General features: G+C 39.8%; 1 protein-coding gene across 1 annotated transcript in view; it reads right to left on the reverse strand.

Annotated features, from left to right (window-relative positions):
- Positions 1 to 14,905, reverse strand: part of HSD17B4 (hydroxysteroid 17-beta dehydrogenase 4) — a 67,534-nt gene extending 52,629 nt beyond the window's left edge. Inside the window, exons 1-4 of the mRNA XM_081132933.1 lie at positions 14,738 to 14,905; positions 12,498 to 12,551; positions 2,785 to 2,892; positions 19 to 78 (exon numbers count right to left, since the gene is read on the reverse strand). Coding sequence (XP_080989059.1) covers positions 19 to 78; positions 2,785 to 2,892; positions 12,498 to 12,551; positions 14,738 to 14,795 — 280 coding nt within the window. The 5' untranslated portion in view covers positions 14,796 to 14,905. The remainder of the gene's footprint in view (positions 1 to 18; positions 79 to 2,784; positions 2,893 to 12,497; positions 12,552 to 14,737) is intronic.
- Positions 14,906 to 19,385: the final 4,480 nt, after the last annotated feature.

Raw genomic sequence — 19,385 nt, forward strand, 5'->3', positions numbered from 1 at the left:
AATGCAAAGAAACATCACCTATTCTTCCAAAGGCATCCAGAGCTGTCTTCACAACCTTCTCTCCTGCTTCCACTGAATCTGAGGGAAAGGGAAATTAGTACAAAACTTCAATAATATATCTCAAAATGATTTTTTAAATATTTTTATTTATTGATTCAGAGAGAGGGAGAGGGAGAGGGGGAGAGAGACAGAAACATCAATGATGAGAGAGAATCACTGATCAGCTGCCTCCTACATGCCCCCTGCTGGAGATCAAGCCCACAACCCAGGCATGTGCCCTGACTGGGAATAGAACAGCCATCTCCTGGATCATAGATCAATGCTCAACCGCTGAGCCATGCCAGCTGGGCTCAAAATAATTTCTAAATTCTTTTTTTTAAATTGATTTTAGAAAGAGGAATGGGGGGAGAAGGGAAAAGAGAGAGAGAGAAACACTGATCTGTTGTTCCACTTATTTATGCATTCATTAGTAGATTCTTGTATGTGCCCTGATTGGGGATCAAAGCCATAACCCTTAGTGTATCGGGACAATGCTTTAACCAAATGAGCTACCTGGCCAGGGCAATTTCTAAATTCTATGGATCAAGGCACATGACAAATACTATTCACTCAATAGAACTCATGTCCAAGAAAAATATATTTATATTGCAGGCACATAATAAATCAAAATATAGACGATCTAATGTTATAAAAGAAATTTAGCCCCTAAGATAATTCTTTAACCTACAAAAAAGGGGGAAAGAAGGGGTAAGTAAGAAATACTTGGCAAATACTGTCCAATATCACTTTCTGTGAAGATGAAAATGTCCTATTTCTGCACAAATGCTGTAACTACTAACCACATGTGGCTATTGAGTGCTTGAAATGTGGCTAGATGACAAACTGAGTATTTATTTAATATACAAGCTGGGACAAAAGTGGGTTTACAAGTTGTGCGTATGTAAAACAGAGTTTACTCTTGTATTATTATTTATTAATTACTGTATTATTTTTCATAGGAACAACTGTAAGCCTGCCCCACACTGTATATTTAATTTTGAATAGCCTCATGGGCACTTCCCCTTAAGAATACAAATCAGAATTTGGGAGGGAGGGAAGAAGGTACATATTTAATTTGAAAAAGCATGTTCAACACTATATAAACTACATATGGAAAATAAACTTACTGTTTTTGTAATACCACTAAAAATAAAGCTTGACAAAATAGTACAGCTTCATTATTTTCTGCTAATCAGCCAAGGGGAAGGGCTCTTATATCCAGAGTTACGTGTCAAATGGTCAGCTGTCAACTCAACATCACCACTGTCTCTTTCTATATTCTCTGCAATGGCAGGGAAGGATCCAGGAAATACAGTCCCTTTCCTGGGACACACATAGTCCCGAGTTAGATATGCATAAAAGAGATAATAACCTAAAAAGTGGAAAAGCAGAAGCCTGCAGATGTAGGCAATCTTGTGAGAAGATGTAAGACCGACAGCACATCTACCACCTGCTGCGGGCTGAACAGTCACCGACGGTTTCCTGGACATGCACTGCCCAGCCCTTCCAATGGCTATGTAAGCCTCTAATTCTCTGTATTAAAACCCTCACCCCTGGAAAACCTCGAGGGGCTTCTGTTTCCTGACTGAATCCTGATTGACACAGGCTGCATATCAAAACTGGGGCTGAGAAAGGGTCTGGAATTTTTACCGTTATAAAGTAGGTTTTTAAAATCCCTCAATTTAATAAAATAAAAAATGAAAACATTTTCCTAAATCCTTAATGTGAAAAGAAGATACTAAAATGCCTGTGTCTCATTATTCCCTCAAACACTCAAAATAAGTCAAATCCTATCTCCTTTCCTCTAAAATTTCAAAATGAAGTCACTGGTAATCTAATTTAATCCTTGGCCCATAAAATCAATCTAATTCTCAGAAAAATTAGTAAGTGCTAGCTCTTTAAACTAAATCTATTCAAGAAGGTTCCTTACAAATACTACTAGAATCAATATGTCAAATGTAAAGGTTGTATTTGCTGTTTTTCTTGTGGCTTCATTTTAATGCCTAACTTTGACTCTTAAGTATTTATCAAGATAAGAAGTTACAGCCCGGCCAGGTGTGGCTCAGCGGTTGAGCATCGACCTAGGATCCAGGTGATCGGGGTTCGATTCCTGGTCAGGGCACATGCCCGGGTTGCGGGCTTGATCCCCAGTCAAGGATGTGCAGGAAGCCGCTGATCAATGACTCTCATCATTGATGTTTCTATTTCTCTCCCTCTCCTTTCCTCTCTCTGAAATCAATAGATATATTAAAAAAAAAAAAAGATAAGAAGTTACATATAGCAACGATTACTCGTGCATAATGGAATATGATGGTCGGGTACAAAAGGGGCATTTCACTTCTAATATGATATTACTTTTAAAAAATTTTAAATAATGTCAAAAGAATTTAGTGTTATTCTGTAGAAATACATAAGACCTTTTAGCTAAAACAGGTCTTTTAAGAAAAAGGACATATTCATATACACATCTACCATAATTTACCGATTATATCACATGCTCATTAATAAAAAAAATTAAATAAGCAATAGAATAAAAGTTAGACTTATGAAATAATCTACATCAAAAGTTTTTAAAATTCTCACATATTATATAAAATATGTACCCAAAGAGCTTTGTCTGACTTAGATAAAATCTAATTTCATAACTGCAGTGGAATGAAAGGTATCAATGTGATTACCAATGTGTGCCATAGCATTAGTTGAAGAAAAATTTTAAAAATAGTATAGTTCTCTCAAATACCATACCATAGTTGGCCACTGCTTTTCCGCCTTTCCTTCTTATTTCTTCAACAACCTTATCAGCAGCTAAGGAGCCTTTACCAACTCCCTTGAAGTCCCCTCCTAAGTCATTCACTGCAATGCAAAAACAACAAACGTGAATTCATTTCCAGACCTTCAAAGTATGAGTTGAAATAAAATTATTAGTGTATTTCTTTAGTCGTCTGCCCAATTCCATCCTATCCCATCCCCATTTTACTAAACACACAGAGGTGTATACATTCAAAACATGCCTCTTTGTCTTTAAATAGAGATATGAGGAAGCAGTAAAAATACTTAAACACAGATTTGTGATAAAAGTTTTAATTTTACAATGCTTCTGCTTTTTAAAAAAGGAAAAGAACATGACTCAACACATTTTTAGCAAGAAAGAAAAAAAAGAAAAAAAAAAACAAAAGATCACTTTAAGATTCAACACACAATGACATATGCTTATTTCTGGAATTTTCCGCTTAATAGTTTCAGACTGTGGTTGAAGGTATGTCACTGAAATCGTGGAAAGTGAAACCATGAATGAGGAGGAACTAATGTACACTTAGAAATTTGTTAAGAAGGTAGGCCTCATTATTAAGTGTTCTTACCACAGTTTTAAAAAAAAAAGTTAAAAACACAATGTGAAGTATCTTCTCTACCAAGAAAGCCTGTTTACAGAACAGCCTCTGTTTACAAGTGATAGAGAACAAGCATATTAAACTATTAGACAGAGAAGCAACTTATAAATTTTCATAGAACTATGCCATAGTCTGTGATGAAACAAAACTATTAAAAGTGGTCAAAACTACATATAGAACTAATGTGTTCAGTCACTAATTTATACCATGACTCCATCTTTATATGTTTAACTGGCCACACCTACTACATAACATCTGCCTACAGCCAATTATATAGATACGAACATTAATTGAGCATTTACTATTTGCAAGGAAATCTAGAGGAACACATAGATGTATAAGAATTGTACATCTTTTAAAAAAAGAATGGTACATCTTTAAAAGTTGATAACCTATGAATACCATAATGCACAGTAAATTTTAGCATAAAGTAAATAAAGGAGAACATGTCTAAATTTTAGGGACAAATAAAGTAAATTTACACAGTAATTTAAGGTAAAATTTATGAAATAACATGCAAAAACTAATGAAAAGATACTCAGATCAATTCCAAATATTGAAAAAACATAGTGTAAGAAAAATACTTGGGACAAAAAATTAATTTGCATTGAAAATGATCATTTTGTAGGGTTATTACATAGATTTTTAAGAATATAACAAAAAATATTAAATAATAAATGGCATGGTGCCATATATTAAATTTTAAAGTCTTTTAATATTAGTTATGATTACCACACCTGAAAAAATACATTTTTTTTCCTTCTGAAGAATGGTTTTTTTTTCTTAGATTGGAATGAGAGTCGCAAGTGAGGTTGAGTGGTAAAGATAATACAGAGAAAAAGCAAATGCCTATCCACACTTAAAATTGGCTAAATCAATGTGTTTGTACCCAACTTTTTTTTAAGGAAATAAGATTTTCAAAATGTGGACTGGGATATATTTTTCCTAAAAATATAGTCTTATCAGTCTTACTGCATGTAAAAAAATACTGCGAACACACGAAATAATGAAAAAAGGCTTACATTATCCCTCAAGAGATAAAAAAATTTTTTTAAAAGTGGTAAGATTCACGACTAAATTCCTATTAATTGTTCATTTCCATGCAAATGCCAGGAAACAACCAGCAAAAAAATCAAGATTTTAAGACATATAGCTAACAGTTTTTTAAGACCCTTTTTAACTAAGCAAGAAAAGCCAATTGGCAAATGCAATATTTAAATAAAGAATCACTCAATTATGCAATGAAACACCACCCCCAAGTGGAAATTGGTCAAAGTGCAACCACACAGATAAGCACTGAAGCCTGAATAACTTACTGAGATCAATAATGTTCAGTGAAACAATATCAGAATAGATTTATTCAAGATAAGTCTCTACATTCAAGAGCATTAAATTAGCACTGACCCCATTCAATCATCCCACTATCGCCAGAGCTGAATTATAGGGATTACAATCTTAACTAGAAAAGCTGGTCACATGCTAAAGGACTTGGATAGAAACAGTAAGATCTTTTGCAATTGTATACAGGGAAACCTATCCATATTACGTGACACTGTTAACCACTTAAATGTATGGCTAAAATGTTAATAATAATAAATAATTTTTAAAAATACCATTACCACCTTATACCAGTATTTGTCTACTTTGCATTTTCAAAGAACCATTATGTACACTGCTGAATTTGACCTGAATTTGACCTCCGCACAGGTTTTTAGGAGGTTAGCATGAACAGGTGAGGCAAGTTTGGGAAAGGTTAGGCAACTTGCCCCAGGCTCCAAGGCTGTATGAAATGACCTTGTCTACAATGCCACTCTGCTCCTCTAATGCTGTAATCAAGTTCCTGTTATCCTAAAAAGAAGGTAATTATTTCCACTAAAAAAAATAATATTTGTTTGGGGAAGCTATAGAGGAAATGATTAGTCAACCACTTCACTCAAATAGCTTTAAAATAGATAGTAAAAATGGTAAGATGATGATAGTTAAGGACAGAGTCTTTTCAGTTGAAATCATTAAAATATCCCAAAATGTGATATATTTGTGAATCCTCCATTTATATTTATTGTTTTGCCTGTTTAAATCACATTTTTGGAGTGTTTGTCCTTCTTACAGATTTTTAAGTCTCCTTTATTTATAAAAGATTTTAATTATTTGTCGTATGTGTTGCAAATCATAAATTCCTGTATTGAAAAGTTCAGAAAGAAAGGTAACCTCTGAGCATTAATAGTACTTGATGGCTTCACTTTACTGCTTCAATTTACTATAAGTAGTTTAGACAGCAGTGTCTTAAATTAGGTCCTTTTAATTTATTTTCTTTGTCTCAACAATAAGAAGGCAGCAAAGGTATTCTTAAAAGGAGAAGAAACTGGAAATGAGAGACTGAGTTATCCAGAATTCAGTCCTTGGACTTCTGTTTATCTCAGCAATTTTCAACCAATGTGTTGTAAGAATTTTTAAAACATGCAATAGCTGACTATTTAGTCGGGGACCCTGACCTCTTTTCCCTTAGATTGTCAATGCAAAAATGACAACAGCCAACACAATAGTCATCTGGTGGTGTGAATGTATCAAAATTATACCTTCTTTTTTTTGTCAGGTCAGCAAAAAATATATTTTTGGTGTGCCGCAGAATTTTAGTAATTAGTTTATGTGTGCCATGAGATGAAAAAGGTTGAAAATCACTGGTTTATCTGTATTCACCATCTGGGTACTCAGATCCAGTCTCCTGGCTTTAAAATACCATCTATAAACTGAGAATGTTCGGATTTATATAGCTTCAACCTGTTCCCCCAACTACTGAGTCTGATATCCCACTTCTACTTAGTATATCCATCTGAAAGTCTAACAGGAATATCTCCTCTCTGCAAGCTGGTCCACCTTCAGTCTTCTCTATCGTAGTAAATGGCCACTCTATCCCTCCCTTTCCATTATAATCTACATCAGCAAATCCTACCATATCTTGTAATCTTTCTTATTGTGTCATATAAATTTAACTTATTCATTCAGTTGGCACATATGTCTTGATTACTAAGTGAAGCACTATGCTTACACTTGAAGAGAATGCACCAGGGCCTAAGGCAGACCCTTTTCTCTAAGCAGCTGTAAAAGAAACATGTTCCATAAAAGGGGCTGGATCCCCCTTGTGTAAACAAGACCTCAGGTCTGTGTGAACAAGACCTTTGACAAAGTCAGTTCATAAGCACATTGCCTAGCACTGGCTCCTCTCTTTTCCCTTTAATTTTTTGTGTCATTTAATCCCCACCACAATCCTGGAAGTTAGACAAGGTGGCTACTTATAATCAGAGAGGTCATATAATTAGGTAGTAGAGTCAGGATTTGAAGCCTGACAGAATTTCAAAAACAATTCACTTTCACCACTACAATTCACCTTTGGGGTATCAAGATCACAGAGTAGTTAAAAACGCAGGCTCTGATCAGATCACAGAAACTTCAGACTCACCTTTACCAGTTATTCTGTAACTTCAGCACAGAAAAAAAATCATGTCAATCTTACTTTTAAAAACTGTAACTTCAGACTTAAAACCATACACTTAAGATTAAAGATGGTGAGAGACTAAGTGAAAGCTACTCTGACATTCTCCTGGGGCCAAACTGGAATTACAACTAAACTGTAGAAGAACCATCCCAAATAATCAACTGAAGACGAGCTGGAGAGCATCCTCATAACCAAGGAGGAAAAGTGGAGACCGAATAGAGACTGGTAGGAAATGCGGAGGTGAGAGAGGGCTGTCTGGGCTCCCACAGGCAGCAGCTGAAGGGCCAGAGGATATCTCAGCTGTGGGGGGTTCCCACTGAGGACTCTGGGGCCTAAACCCCAGGCTGGGCTTCCCAGTCAAGAGCACCAGAACTGAAAAAGATGCCCACATAACTTCTGACTGTGAAAAGCAACAGGGTTTCTGCCTGCCAGGGAGACAGGTGAACTGCAGGGACCTTCTTAAAGAGCCAAAGCACAAAGTTTCATGTGTAGCCACTCACCTTGGGCTACAGCAGAGGGAGGGCAGCGTGGACTGGAGGTATGCCTAGTCATTCCCCCGTTCTACAAAGGCAGACATTTACCTTCCAAGCAGCTTTTGCCTGGGGGGGAAGCAACTGCCCCATCCTGCTGGAAAACCTCTCCCCATACCCCATGGAGTTTCTATAGCCTGAGACTCATTAAGAGAATCAGAATAATCAGCCTACAGGCAGAGGCAGACCTCAGAGTGCTTGAGTCTTTGCCTGATCTGCTTCTGGACCAGGGCCTTGGAAAAGCAGACTTTGGTGTGCATCTTGGTACTGTCCAAACACACCCAGCCTCAGCAGAGGCAACCTCAAGCCATGGGTTGTTGATAGCTCCAAACAGGGTACTCAGGGCCAGTCACAAACAGCGTCTGACATTGGCTTGCACCAGAGACTGTCCAAAAAGACTGAGAGTCCTAGCGGGCCTATCTAATACATAGAAACAAACCCAAGTAGGCAGCAAAAATGGAGAGATAAAAAAAACAAGCCCCAAATGAAAGAACAAGAGAAGTCTCCAATAAAAGAGGCTAAATGAAATGGAGATAAGCAATCTCTCAGAGATAGAGTTCAGAATACTGATTGTAAGGATGCTCAACACCATGAAAAAAAGATATGAAAACTATGAAGGAAATTAAGAATGACATAGCAGAAATAAAGAATACATTGGAATGAATAAAAAGCAGAACAGAGGAAGCTGAGGATCAGATCAACAAATTAGAAGACAGGGTAGGAAAAAATCACTCAATCAGAGACCCAAAAAGAAAAAACAATTGAAAAACAGGACAGTATAAGGGAGCTGTAGGACAACATAAAAAGTAACAATATTTGCATCATAGGAGTGCCAGAGGAGGGCCAAAGTAAGCAAGGGTTAGAGAACCTGTTTGAAGAAATAATGGCAGAAAACTTCCCTAACCTGGTGAAGGAAAAAGCCACACAAGTTCAGGAGGCACAGAGAGTCCCAAGCAAGAAGAATCCAAAGAGGACCATGCCCAGACACATCATAATTAGAATGCCAAAAATTCAAGACAAGGAGAAAAATCTTAAAGGCAGCAAGAGTAAAGCAATCTGTTACCTACAAAGGAGCTTCCATAACGCTGTCAGCTGACTTATCATCAGAAACTTAACAGCCAGAAGGGAATGGCATGAAGTAGTCAAGGTAATGCTAAACAAGGATCTGAAGGCAAAAATACTCTATCCAGCAAGGCTATCATGCAAAATAAATGGTGAAATAAAGACCTTCCCAGACAAAAAAAAAAAAGGCTAAAGGAGTTTATCATCACCAAACCAGCATTGCAGGAAATGTTAAAGGGACTACTGTAATAAGAAGAAGAAATAGAGAAACATGGCATAAAGAATTAAAATGGCAATAAATAAGGATCTATCAATAATAACCTTAAGGACTTTAAGAGAGAGATCAACAGTAATACAATCATGGACTTTAACACCCCACTGACTTCACTGGATAGATCTTCCAGACAAAAAGTCAACACAGAAACTGTGACTCTAAATGGCACACTAGATCAGATGGACTTAATTGATATTTACATAACATTTCACCCCAAAACTGCAGAATATACTTTCCTCTCAAGTGCACATGGGTCATTCTCAAAGACACCACACATTACGACACAAAACAAGTCTCTACAAGTTCAAGAAGACTGAAATATCAAGCATCTCAGATCACAAGGGCATGAAATTAGAAATCAACTACAGTAAAAACACTCAAAAACATCCAAACACATGGAGGCTAAATAACATATTATTAAACAATGAATGGGTTACCAATAAGATCAAGAAAGAAATCAAAAACTTCCTGAAAACAAGAGGAAATGAACACACAACAATCCCAAATCTATGGGTCACAGTGAAAGCAGTCCTAAGAGGGAAGAAGTTCATAGCACTGCAGGCCTACCTCAAAAAGCAAGAAAAATTTTTAGTAAACTATCTAACCCTACAACTTCAAGAATTAGAAAGCTCCCCTGTGAAGCCCGTCCGGACCAGGGCTTTTTTGTTCACTGCCAGTTTTTTTATTACTGCTTCAATTTCATCAGTTGTTATTAGCCTATTCAGGCTTTCTGATTCTTCCTGATTCAGTTTCACATGATCTCACTCATATGTAGAATCTAACAAACAAAATAGACTGAGGAACAAAACAGATCCAGAGACACAGAAGCATGGAACAGACTGATGGATCTCAGTGGGAAGGCAGGGGTGGGAGAGTGGGTGGGGAGAGATTAATCAAAGAATTTATATGCATATATGCATAACCAATGGACACAGATAATAGGGTGGTGAAGGCCTGGGGCCTCTCGTATGTGGGGTGGCGGGGATCAATGAGGAAAAAAAGGGGGGATATCTGTAATACTTTCAACAATAAAGATAAATTTTTAAAAAAACAACATAAAAACTGTAACTTCAGTTACTCAAAGGTGTTACTTCTCCAGTTCAAGAACAGAGAACTTCCTGCCTTTCCTACTGTCAAAGAAAACGTTCTTCTCTCTGGAATACTTCAATCATTGTGTTCCTGCCCTCACGATAAAACTTTGTTTCAGAAAACAGTATGGCTCGCCTACTGAGGAAACCTCAAAACTATTCCATTTCCAGTATTTTCTACAGATTTGTGCAAACACTTTCTAAAAGATGTCATTTATACAAAACCAAATGTCCCTTGTTACAACATCCGGCTAAAGCTTAGGAGTTCTTACACCCAGATTTAAATCTCCCATAATGGTTTACATATAGAATATAAAACATAGCAATCATATTAACATGAAGTTGGAGAATATCTAAAGTGATGCCCTTAACTTTGGGGTTGGCTAAGTGATTTTCTTTGGCCAATGAAATGTGAGTGGAAGTGGCATGCCACTTCTGAACAGCTTTCAGAGCCACCAGTGGCTCCACTGTTGTTTTCCCTCTGTCCCAAGAATAGCAATGTCCCAGACAGAATCTGCTCCTTCAACTGGGATCCTGAAATTAGGAAGACACACAGAGTAGATAGATAACTGAATACAAAGTGAAAGGTCACATGGCATGAAATAAGACTTTATTATTGTAAACTATTTAAATGTGTTTTTTAAGCCAGCATAAGCTAGCAAAAATTAACATTTTACTTCTTACTGGCCTCTGAGCTAGTTATCGATTTTTCTGATTAATCACTTTTCCACAAACAAGATCCTCTGATGTCATAACATCCTAGGTTTGTTTATTCCTCTTTACTATATTTTGCTTACTCAGGTAAAAAAAAAAAAAAATTGCTGAGCAGAACAAAAATTTACAGGAGAAATGTTAGAGTATGTGATGCAATCTAGAAGCAGGGTATCTATGTTTTAAAAAGCTGAAGTAGAGAGTAGTGATGGTTAGGAAAGAGCTCAACCCATTCAGGGCCTAGGAAGTTTACAGTTAGGTCAGACTAAAAAGCAGTACAAATCAATAACCAGAAGTTTCACGTAGATTGACTTCTCCCCTAAACTAAACTAAATCTGGCTCCCTCAGCCAAGTTTGGCAAATATTTTTCCAAGACACAAATTTCTACCTTCTTGGACATTCACCAGCACCTGCTGCAATACCATCTCTAAGGCAATGATAAAATAAAGAGACGCAATGTCCCTGTTTACCTTTTTCTTAGAACTCAAAAACTTCTAATCAGAATTTAATGAAGGTCACAAATACAGGAAAACTGATCCCCACAAAAACATGTTGCTATAAACTTTTCATAAAACAAGTTTATAACCTAAAATTATATCTTAGTCATAACAAAAAGAAAAATAGAAATTTATTCAACCAATCTCAAAGACACACCAGCCCCTGCCCCCCTAAAAAAATCTATATCAAACAATTAAAGGAACCAATGAACAAAGTACCTTCTTTGCCAAAAGCAAGATACAGAAGATAAAACAAGGTCCTTTACAAGATACAGAAGATAAAACAAGGTCCTTGCACTTAGAGAATTCAATGGAAAAGATGAAAATAAATAATTATAAGGTAAAAATATTAAGAAATAAACTGCAATATAAAAAAAAAGGAAAACAAAACCAGTAACAATATGTGTCATAAGGCCATGACATTAAATATTCTTCAGAAAATCTGGCAAAGAGGACCTAACCATACATCCCCTAGCCAAATATAACAATGTCAAAATGTGTCCTTGCCACAAGAAGCACACTGACTGGATTAACAGACATGGGCTATGACCTTAAACAAGAAACACTCAAAGTCTCTGTGTCCTTTCCACAAAGATAAGTTACACATTCCCACTGAGGAAGAAAAGTATATTTAATGCCAAAATTTGGTTGCTTGCTCTTTTGTTATGTCTCCATAAACAAATTAAGAGAAATTTGTCTCTATGTATTCCCTAATAAGATATAGGAAAACTGGGGTTGGGAAGTCATCATGGGCCAACAATTTTATCCCAGAAAAAACACTAATAAATATTGGGCTATAACATCTACCCTACCCACCTACCCTGCACTGAGCACTCATTCAGTTATTCCCCACAAAGAATTGGCTATAGACAAATCTGCTCCTGTATCCCCACCAACCACCAAGTACATCAGGCCAGTCCAAACCATTTAGATTATGAAAACCTTTGAGGTCCTTCAATGCAGAACCTTCCAATTCACCCTTCATAATAAAACTCAAGCAACTAACCCTTCAATTAGAAACTTAAAAAACTGTTGTAAAAAGCTTCCATTTGAAAATTTTTGATATAAGAGATTTAAAAAAAATACTTTGGATTCCTCACTCTAAACTGCCAGTTCTCAAAATGCATTTATTTCTTACTGTTACCAATATATTTACACTGAGAGATTTATCTTGCATGAGCCTTATATCTCAAAAAATTAAAACCCACAATATACCAAATGCAATAATTTCTTTAAAAAGTAAGTTATAAAGTCAGCCTCAAGGGGGAAAAAATTCTTGCTGGCAGAATAAAAAATCAGTAATAAATTTGACCTTGACAAATTATTTGATGTGAAGACAAACATGGATGGCTTGTGAAGACTATAGTACTTTAGCTACTAGCTACTGATTAAAAAGAAAAAAATACCAACTTACCAACAACTGATGCACCTCTTTCTGCAAAAGCCAGAGCATAGGCTCGGCCCAGTCCTAATGAAAAAACAATCAGAAAGTTGAGCAAATGTTAGCACAATTTAATTTTTTTGGCCCACTCAATTCAATCCCCATTTTAAAGTAACTGGTGAGCAATTAATTGCATTACAATGTCTTCATTAGTACTCTCAACCTGTGTTTTACCCTCTTCTACTTGCAGAGGTTAGAAAGCTTAAAATTGTATTTTCCACCTATTCTACCTATCATTTCCTACCATTCTACCTAGTTGCTAGGATTCTAGATGTGAATTGGATTCCACCACTAAATGCATTTGCAAGAAATCTGCAAAGTGGAAATGAGGCAGAAACCACTTTACTGTGACTTCTAGCTTTCGCTGCTAGTTAAGAAGCTGATTTCTTGACGCTTCCTAGGTATTAAGAAACAGTGGTTGTAGCAGCTACTTCTTGATCGAGCACCCTAAATCCAGATAGCAGCTTCCATTTTCTACATGCCTGGTACTCAATGACTATTTGGGCTGCATCAGTTCAAATGGCAGCCTCACAGGTTGTGGCCCCTAATGGACCAGTTCTGTATTGTTCCACAAGTCATTCCAAGAGGAACAGCCTAAAATATAAATGGCTGAGTTAAATCCTTTCCTGCTTCAAATATATAGTAATTTCTATATCTTGTACTGAACTTTAATGACATAATCACCAAACACATATTTAATTCTTAATTAAGTAGTAATTAAATATTTAATTCTAACTCAAAGATACAAGGTGTAAGTCACAACCAAAAATGAATATATACCTATATAAGTTTTATAGGAACAGAATATCTCAGGAAAAATATATAAGACACTGGCAATTAGTATGTACCTTTGGGGACCAGAACTGTGTGACTAGCAACCAGAGGTGGAAGGCTTACTTTTGTATTGTGTAAACTGTTTTGGCACGTACATACTTTTTAATTTAAATTAGTTGATAAATTTAATTGGTAGTGCAAATTTAAATTGATAAATAAGAATACAAATAAAAAATTGAGATGGCTAAAGTAGCAGGCTGTTCTAAAAAGAACCCAAAATATAAACTAAAGATATCATCAAATAATTTATTTAAAAATTTAATCCACTTTGAATAAGAGAGCACTTAGCCAATATAACTCAAGCCTTCTTATATTTTATCAGATCAAGGCTGAAGCACCTGTTCTAAACACGGGGTTTTTAGATAAATATTCATGACCAGAACACACAAAATTATGGTAACAGAGTAGAAAACCATCATATGAAAGGGATGGGTAGGTCTCTTAAGTTAACCAGAGAATTGTCTCAACTTAAAACCAAACTATACAATTCTAGCAAAAGATACGCCAGTGATCTACCTTTATCATAAAAACACGTACACTGTAAAAAGGGGTGATTCACATCCAGAACTGGACAGAGAGGGACTGCTCAAGATTTCATCACACTACTCAGAACAGTGAATGATTTAAAACTTAAGAAGTTTATTTCTGGAACGCTCCATTTAATATTTTGGGGCCAAGGGTAACTGAAACCACGGGTTACGTGGGAACTAGTGCAGAGTGCTTGACTTTGATAAGCATGCAAACTCGAGGAGGCCTCTCAGGTGCCCTCCCTAAAGGCGGGCCTCTGGAGAACTAAAAATCAGAGAGCCCAAAACCATCCGACAGAGGAAAAGAAACACTCAATAACAAACTTTCCAAAGGCAAGCAACTGATAATAAACAGCCCTACTCCTCTGGGGGTGACTGCAGCGCCCAGTCGCCTTTCCCAGCCTTCCAAGGACCAGAGAGGCCCAGGAAAGCCGACGGGCAGGAGCCGTGGCGATTGGCGCGCGCAGAGGGGCGTCAGCCTGGGACTTGAGCCTCGGTCCGCACCCGCAGCGCAGCCCCGCCTCCGCCCGCGCCAGACCGGGCCGTGGGAGGCGGCCACGGGCGGAGACCAGTGCGCGGGCTGCACCTGACCCTGGGACGGGGTGCTTCCGGCTCCCCACGCGAGGCTGCCAGCCCCACCTCTCCCTCCACGGCCGACTCGGAGCCCCGACAACAACTGTTCCAGGTCCTCCCACCCCGCCCCCCAAGTCCCTTCGCCCACCCCTCACCGCAGCCCGCTGCCCCCCACGCTGACACCGCAGCTGCGACTGCGCGCGATCCTCAGGCCCAAAACGCAGGGCTCGCGCGTGGGAGCGAGGGGCGACGCTCGCCCTCCGGCCCTCGCGCGCTCACCTCCCCCTGCGCCGGTGACCACAACCACCCGCCCGTCGAATCTCAGTGGCGATCCCATGAATCCGGCCGGCAACGACACACACGAGCAGAACCTCCCGAGCTCAGAGTGCGGGACGGGCAGGAGACCGGCAGCATAGGCGGGGTGGGAGTGACCTGCCAGTTTCTGGGAAGGAGAAGGACGCCGTAGTTTTCCAAGTGCGCCTGCGCGGACGCCCTCGGCCCTCTGGGAAATGTAGTCCAGCGTGCCTCCAGCCGGGGCCGAGCCTGCCCGGGAGGCTGGGCTTGCAGAGCCCTTTCTGCCTCTCAGAGTAGTTATAGGGGGTCCTGGGGCCTGTGTGGTAAAATGGCTGACTTGGCACCTTGAGGTTGTTCATTCACGTGTTGCTTTGTCATTCACTCAACAAGCGTTTTCGGGATTTAGGAGCTAGCCCACAGAAATAGGACGCTTTCAAAATAGCACATAAGAAGGAATTGCACCCTTACCAATGGGTAAAGATTTCTCAGAATGTAATCCCTGGACCTCCTGCATGAAAATCATCTGGGAACTGTCAAAAATGCATAGTCGCGGACCCCCACACTGACCCCCCAAAATAGAACCTCAGGACAAAAAAATATTTCAACCAGTGCTCCTAAGTGATTTTTGGTTTTGTATATTGATAAGAGTCCTATGATGTAATTCATTCAACATTTATTAAGCACAAGTTTACAGATGAACAGTAAGGTCCTCCAGAGTTATTCAAAGTCAAATGGTAAGCCTTTAATAACTGCAGCCTGATAAGACTTGTGACAGATGTGTACAAGTTAGCAAATTATGCCAAAATAAACGGACCCTATCCCTGCTGGGGAGAAAAGGGAAAACTTTCCAAAGGAGATGACACACAAAGTACTATACGAAGTGAATTCTGCAAATAAAGGAGGACACTACAGGCAATGAAAATACTAACTAGACTGGGGGGGGGGGGAATGGGGGAGGGTAGGCCACAGAAGCAAGCAGAGCCGGTCAGATCACATTTACATGTTTTAACATAGTACTGAGAATGATTTTTAGCAAGATTACTCCAGGGAACACATTTATATTGTGGAAAGATCACTTTGTGCTATTATTGAAGATTGACTGGAGGTTGACAAGAAAAATTAATGGAGGTCAGAAAATTATGGAGGTCAGAAGTAAATCTGGAAATGTTGAAGCAGGAAAATTTGAAGATATTTTTGGAAATGGAGTCAGGTCTTTGTAATTAATTGGATGTGGATGTGAGGGAGGAACAACTGAAATAACCCCCATATTTCTGGCTTGAGAATCTAGGTTATGGTGGGCCATTCATCAGAAGAAGGAATAGTGGGAGAAGAGCAGCTTTTGGAGGGAACAGGACTGTGATTTGGTGCAAACTGCGTTTGGGAAGCGAAGAGAAGCTATCACTGGAGATGCCTGGCAGACAGCTGTGGTTCTTAGAGCTCTGAGAGTTTTATTTCAGTGTTCAGGCAGAGCAAGGGAAGTCTCTCTGTAACTCAAGACTAAAACTCCAAAGAGCAGTCCTTTGGCTGAAAGCTGGACCCTAAAGTAGCAACTCGCTCTCTTAGCCATTTGTGCACTTCTGCCTTATGGCATTTGACCCCTGAGTTCCACACTCACAGAAACCCGGGAAGCGCCCAGAGGGCACTGGACCCAAAGATAAGAAAGCCCTTGTGATAGAAGGAAGTCACTCCTAAAGCTTTGGGCCAAGACCTCACCCCACCCCAGCGCCACCTCCAACCAGTGGGGCCGATTGCCTGGAGATGGAGCTCTCCTCTCAGTCCCATGCTGGCACTGGCTCTGCCACCACCACACCCGTGGTTCAGAACAATGACCGCCTTCTTTGCTTAATGGCCGCAAGGAAGGCCCAGAGGCCTAGTCTGCAGGCATCTTGAATCCAGGCCTGAATCAAGATGCAAAAATGAGCCTTGAGTGCAGTCATGTGGGAACCTTAGGTTCAAGGGTAAGCGTGTGTGACAGCTCCTAGACTTTGGTCTCCAGGCCCCTAATTCCTGTAGTGAAAGCTGAAGTAGCTAGGCAATGCAGTAGAGCCCAAATTTCCTCAAACTAGATCACATAAGGAAGCCTAGTGAACTGTGCACTGCCCCTTTCTCCAAGCTCCACCTGGCACAGTGCCCAGATATCCTTGTTAGGGTATCTGTTTTCATCTTTTGTTGTAATGTTTCCTGTTTAACCCAATAACTCTGTTCTTATGTTAAAGATTTTTTTAAATTAAAAAATAAAACAGAAAAAAGGCTATGTGTATTATACCTATTTTCAGAAGTGCAGGATCAACCCAGTTGTAACCTACAGTGAGGTGTTCAGCCACAAACCTGCAACAGGAGTGAGAATTAAGGCTTTATTGGCCATTGCTATGAGCCAGTCCTCCACTTACTGGACTCACAACTGGGCACTGGCTAGTCCCAGACCAGAGCCAACAACCTAAGTAAATGCAAGTACCTAGCAAGTGCCCAAATAAATATGTCTTGAGTATGAATGAGAGGCACAGATTTAGACATTACAATCATGGAAGTACAGTGAGGTGTGTAATTTAAAACACTATAAAAAGTGTTGCTGTACAGTAGAAGTGTAGATTATTTTCTGTAAAGGTCTCATCTTGCTCTCAAGTTCTCATACTTGTGGGAGGAGAGGCAGAAAAGGAAACCTAAACTTGCCGGTTAAAAATAACGCTGTCTCTTTTGGGTAAATGCTGTCTTTCAGGATTTCTCCTTCCTCCCTCTCCTAGCCTGAATTTTAGCAATTTCTATGTAAGTCTAAACATATTTCAAATTTTAAAAGTATTCAAATAACATTTATGTGTGTGTGTGTGTGTGTGTGTGTGTGTGTGTGTGTGTGTGTGTGTGTCAGCCAGGAGCCAAGGGAGATACTCGTAGGACCTTCAGCTTGATGATCACATAGACCAACAACAAGGCTATTGTCATTCTGCTGCAGTCACCCTATGACGATTCAAGGTCCCTTGCATGACAGTGTCTTCTCAGAGTCAAAATCTATCTGGTGCTTCTGCCCTTTTCACTGGCCCATCTCTTCAGGTCCAGGCCAGGAAGGGAACAAGGGGTGTTGTGTCCCTGGAGAGCCCAGGCCGACCGTAGCCCCTAATATCCACCCTCCTAATCTTTTCCATCCTCTTCCCAGTAAGAACGCTACTGAATCTTTCCTGTCGGTCAGAACGCCTCCTAAGTTTGTCCCCTCTGGTCTGACCTTATGGACGTCTCCCTTTCTTCTAAGGGAGCAACAAAGCCTTTGCGGCTCAGCCCTGAGGCTGGGAGAACATGAAGGGATGTTACAGTGAAACAGTATCTTCTCTTTTTTGCCTCCCAGTCTCTGAACCTGCTTGCAGTTGTTGGAAAGCACAGTACCTCCGCCTGTTTCCTTTCTCAGAGGCTGAAATACCAGATACCCACCTTCCTAGCCTCCCGTGCAGCTAGGCATAGCACATGACCAGTTCTACCCACCAGGTGCTTCTCCGAGGAACTGAACTGGGGTGGGATGACAGGCTATGCCAAACCCTTTCTGGTGATAAATGGGAGCAGCAAGGGCCTCAGCTCCAGCGGGTGGGCAGCACCCAACGGCAGCGCCAGAGGTGCGAGTGGCAGCGTCTAGCACCTCGCTGCAAGGACAATGGCATCTCCATCAGACCCCCGGGGGCAGGATTTGGGCGTGGTTCCTGACTACGGAGGCCCTGAACGGCACACCCTGGCCTTCCTGCAAATTCTGTCAGCTGTCCCTGAGCTGCAGCCGATTTGAGATTGCAGCTGCACAGGCTGATTTAGCACTTAGTAAACCACAGTAGCCGCGTTTAATAAAAAAGCAGATTCATTTGGAACCAACACAGGCTTTCCAGGGCCTCATACTGTATAAGTCAGGATGGAGTCTGGGATGGAGATGGAAATTTCTTTCCTGGGGTCACAAAACGCTCTCTAGGGGACTCTATACTACAAAGGCAGCTATACTTGGAACGAACTTCAGACTCATTGTTAGAGACTCTAGAATGGAGCCCTTTCGACTTGGCTTTTTTTCAAGCTCAGCTTAGTGGGTAGAAATCTAGTTAATTTTTTACTAAACTTTTCCTCCTTTATCTTGTTTCTTAACCTTGGATAGATGACCCAGGTTGGACCTTAAATAGCAAAATGTGTGTGCGTGTGTGTGTGTGTGTGTGTGTGTGTGTGTGCATCCTTTAGAGTAGGGAACTTTATGGCAGTGTGCCCCTATTGGGCCTGTGAGGCACCGTCTTCAGGTTAACAATAGCTGCAACTCTGCTGGAGGAAGCCTTGGGTTTCATCAAGATTCCTGGGAGCACATGGAAACAGAACTAACTTCTTTACAAAATATTTTCCTAATTGAGGTTAGATTCACAGACCATCGCCAACTGGCACAGTCTGATAGGTCCTGACAAGCTCAGACAAGAAGCTTTTCTCCACCCTCAGATAACCCTAAACCAACAGGCTGGCAACTGCAATATAGGTTTGGGTTGTGCTGGAATCTGAGAATGTAATCTTTGCTTGTGATAACTGCTGCTAGTGTTTTCCTAAATATCGTGGGATTGTGGCGGCTGCTACACTCATCTTATGTATCCTGTGCTCTTTGGAAAAGTAACACCCAAGAGAATTATAGTTGGGA

Source organism: Miniopterus schreibersii (genome assembly GCF_964146895.1).
Source record: "Miniopterus schreibersii genome assembly, chromosome: 3".
In the NCBI taxonomy this organism is placed as follows: domain Eukaryota; kingdom Metazoa; phylum Chordata; class Mammalia; order Chiroptera; family Miniopteridae; genus Miniopterus; species Miniopterus schreibersii.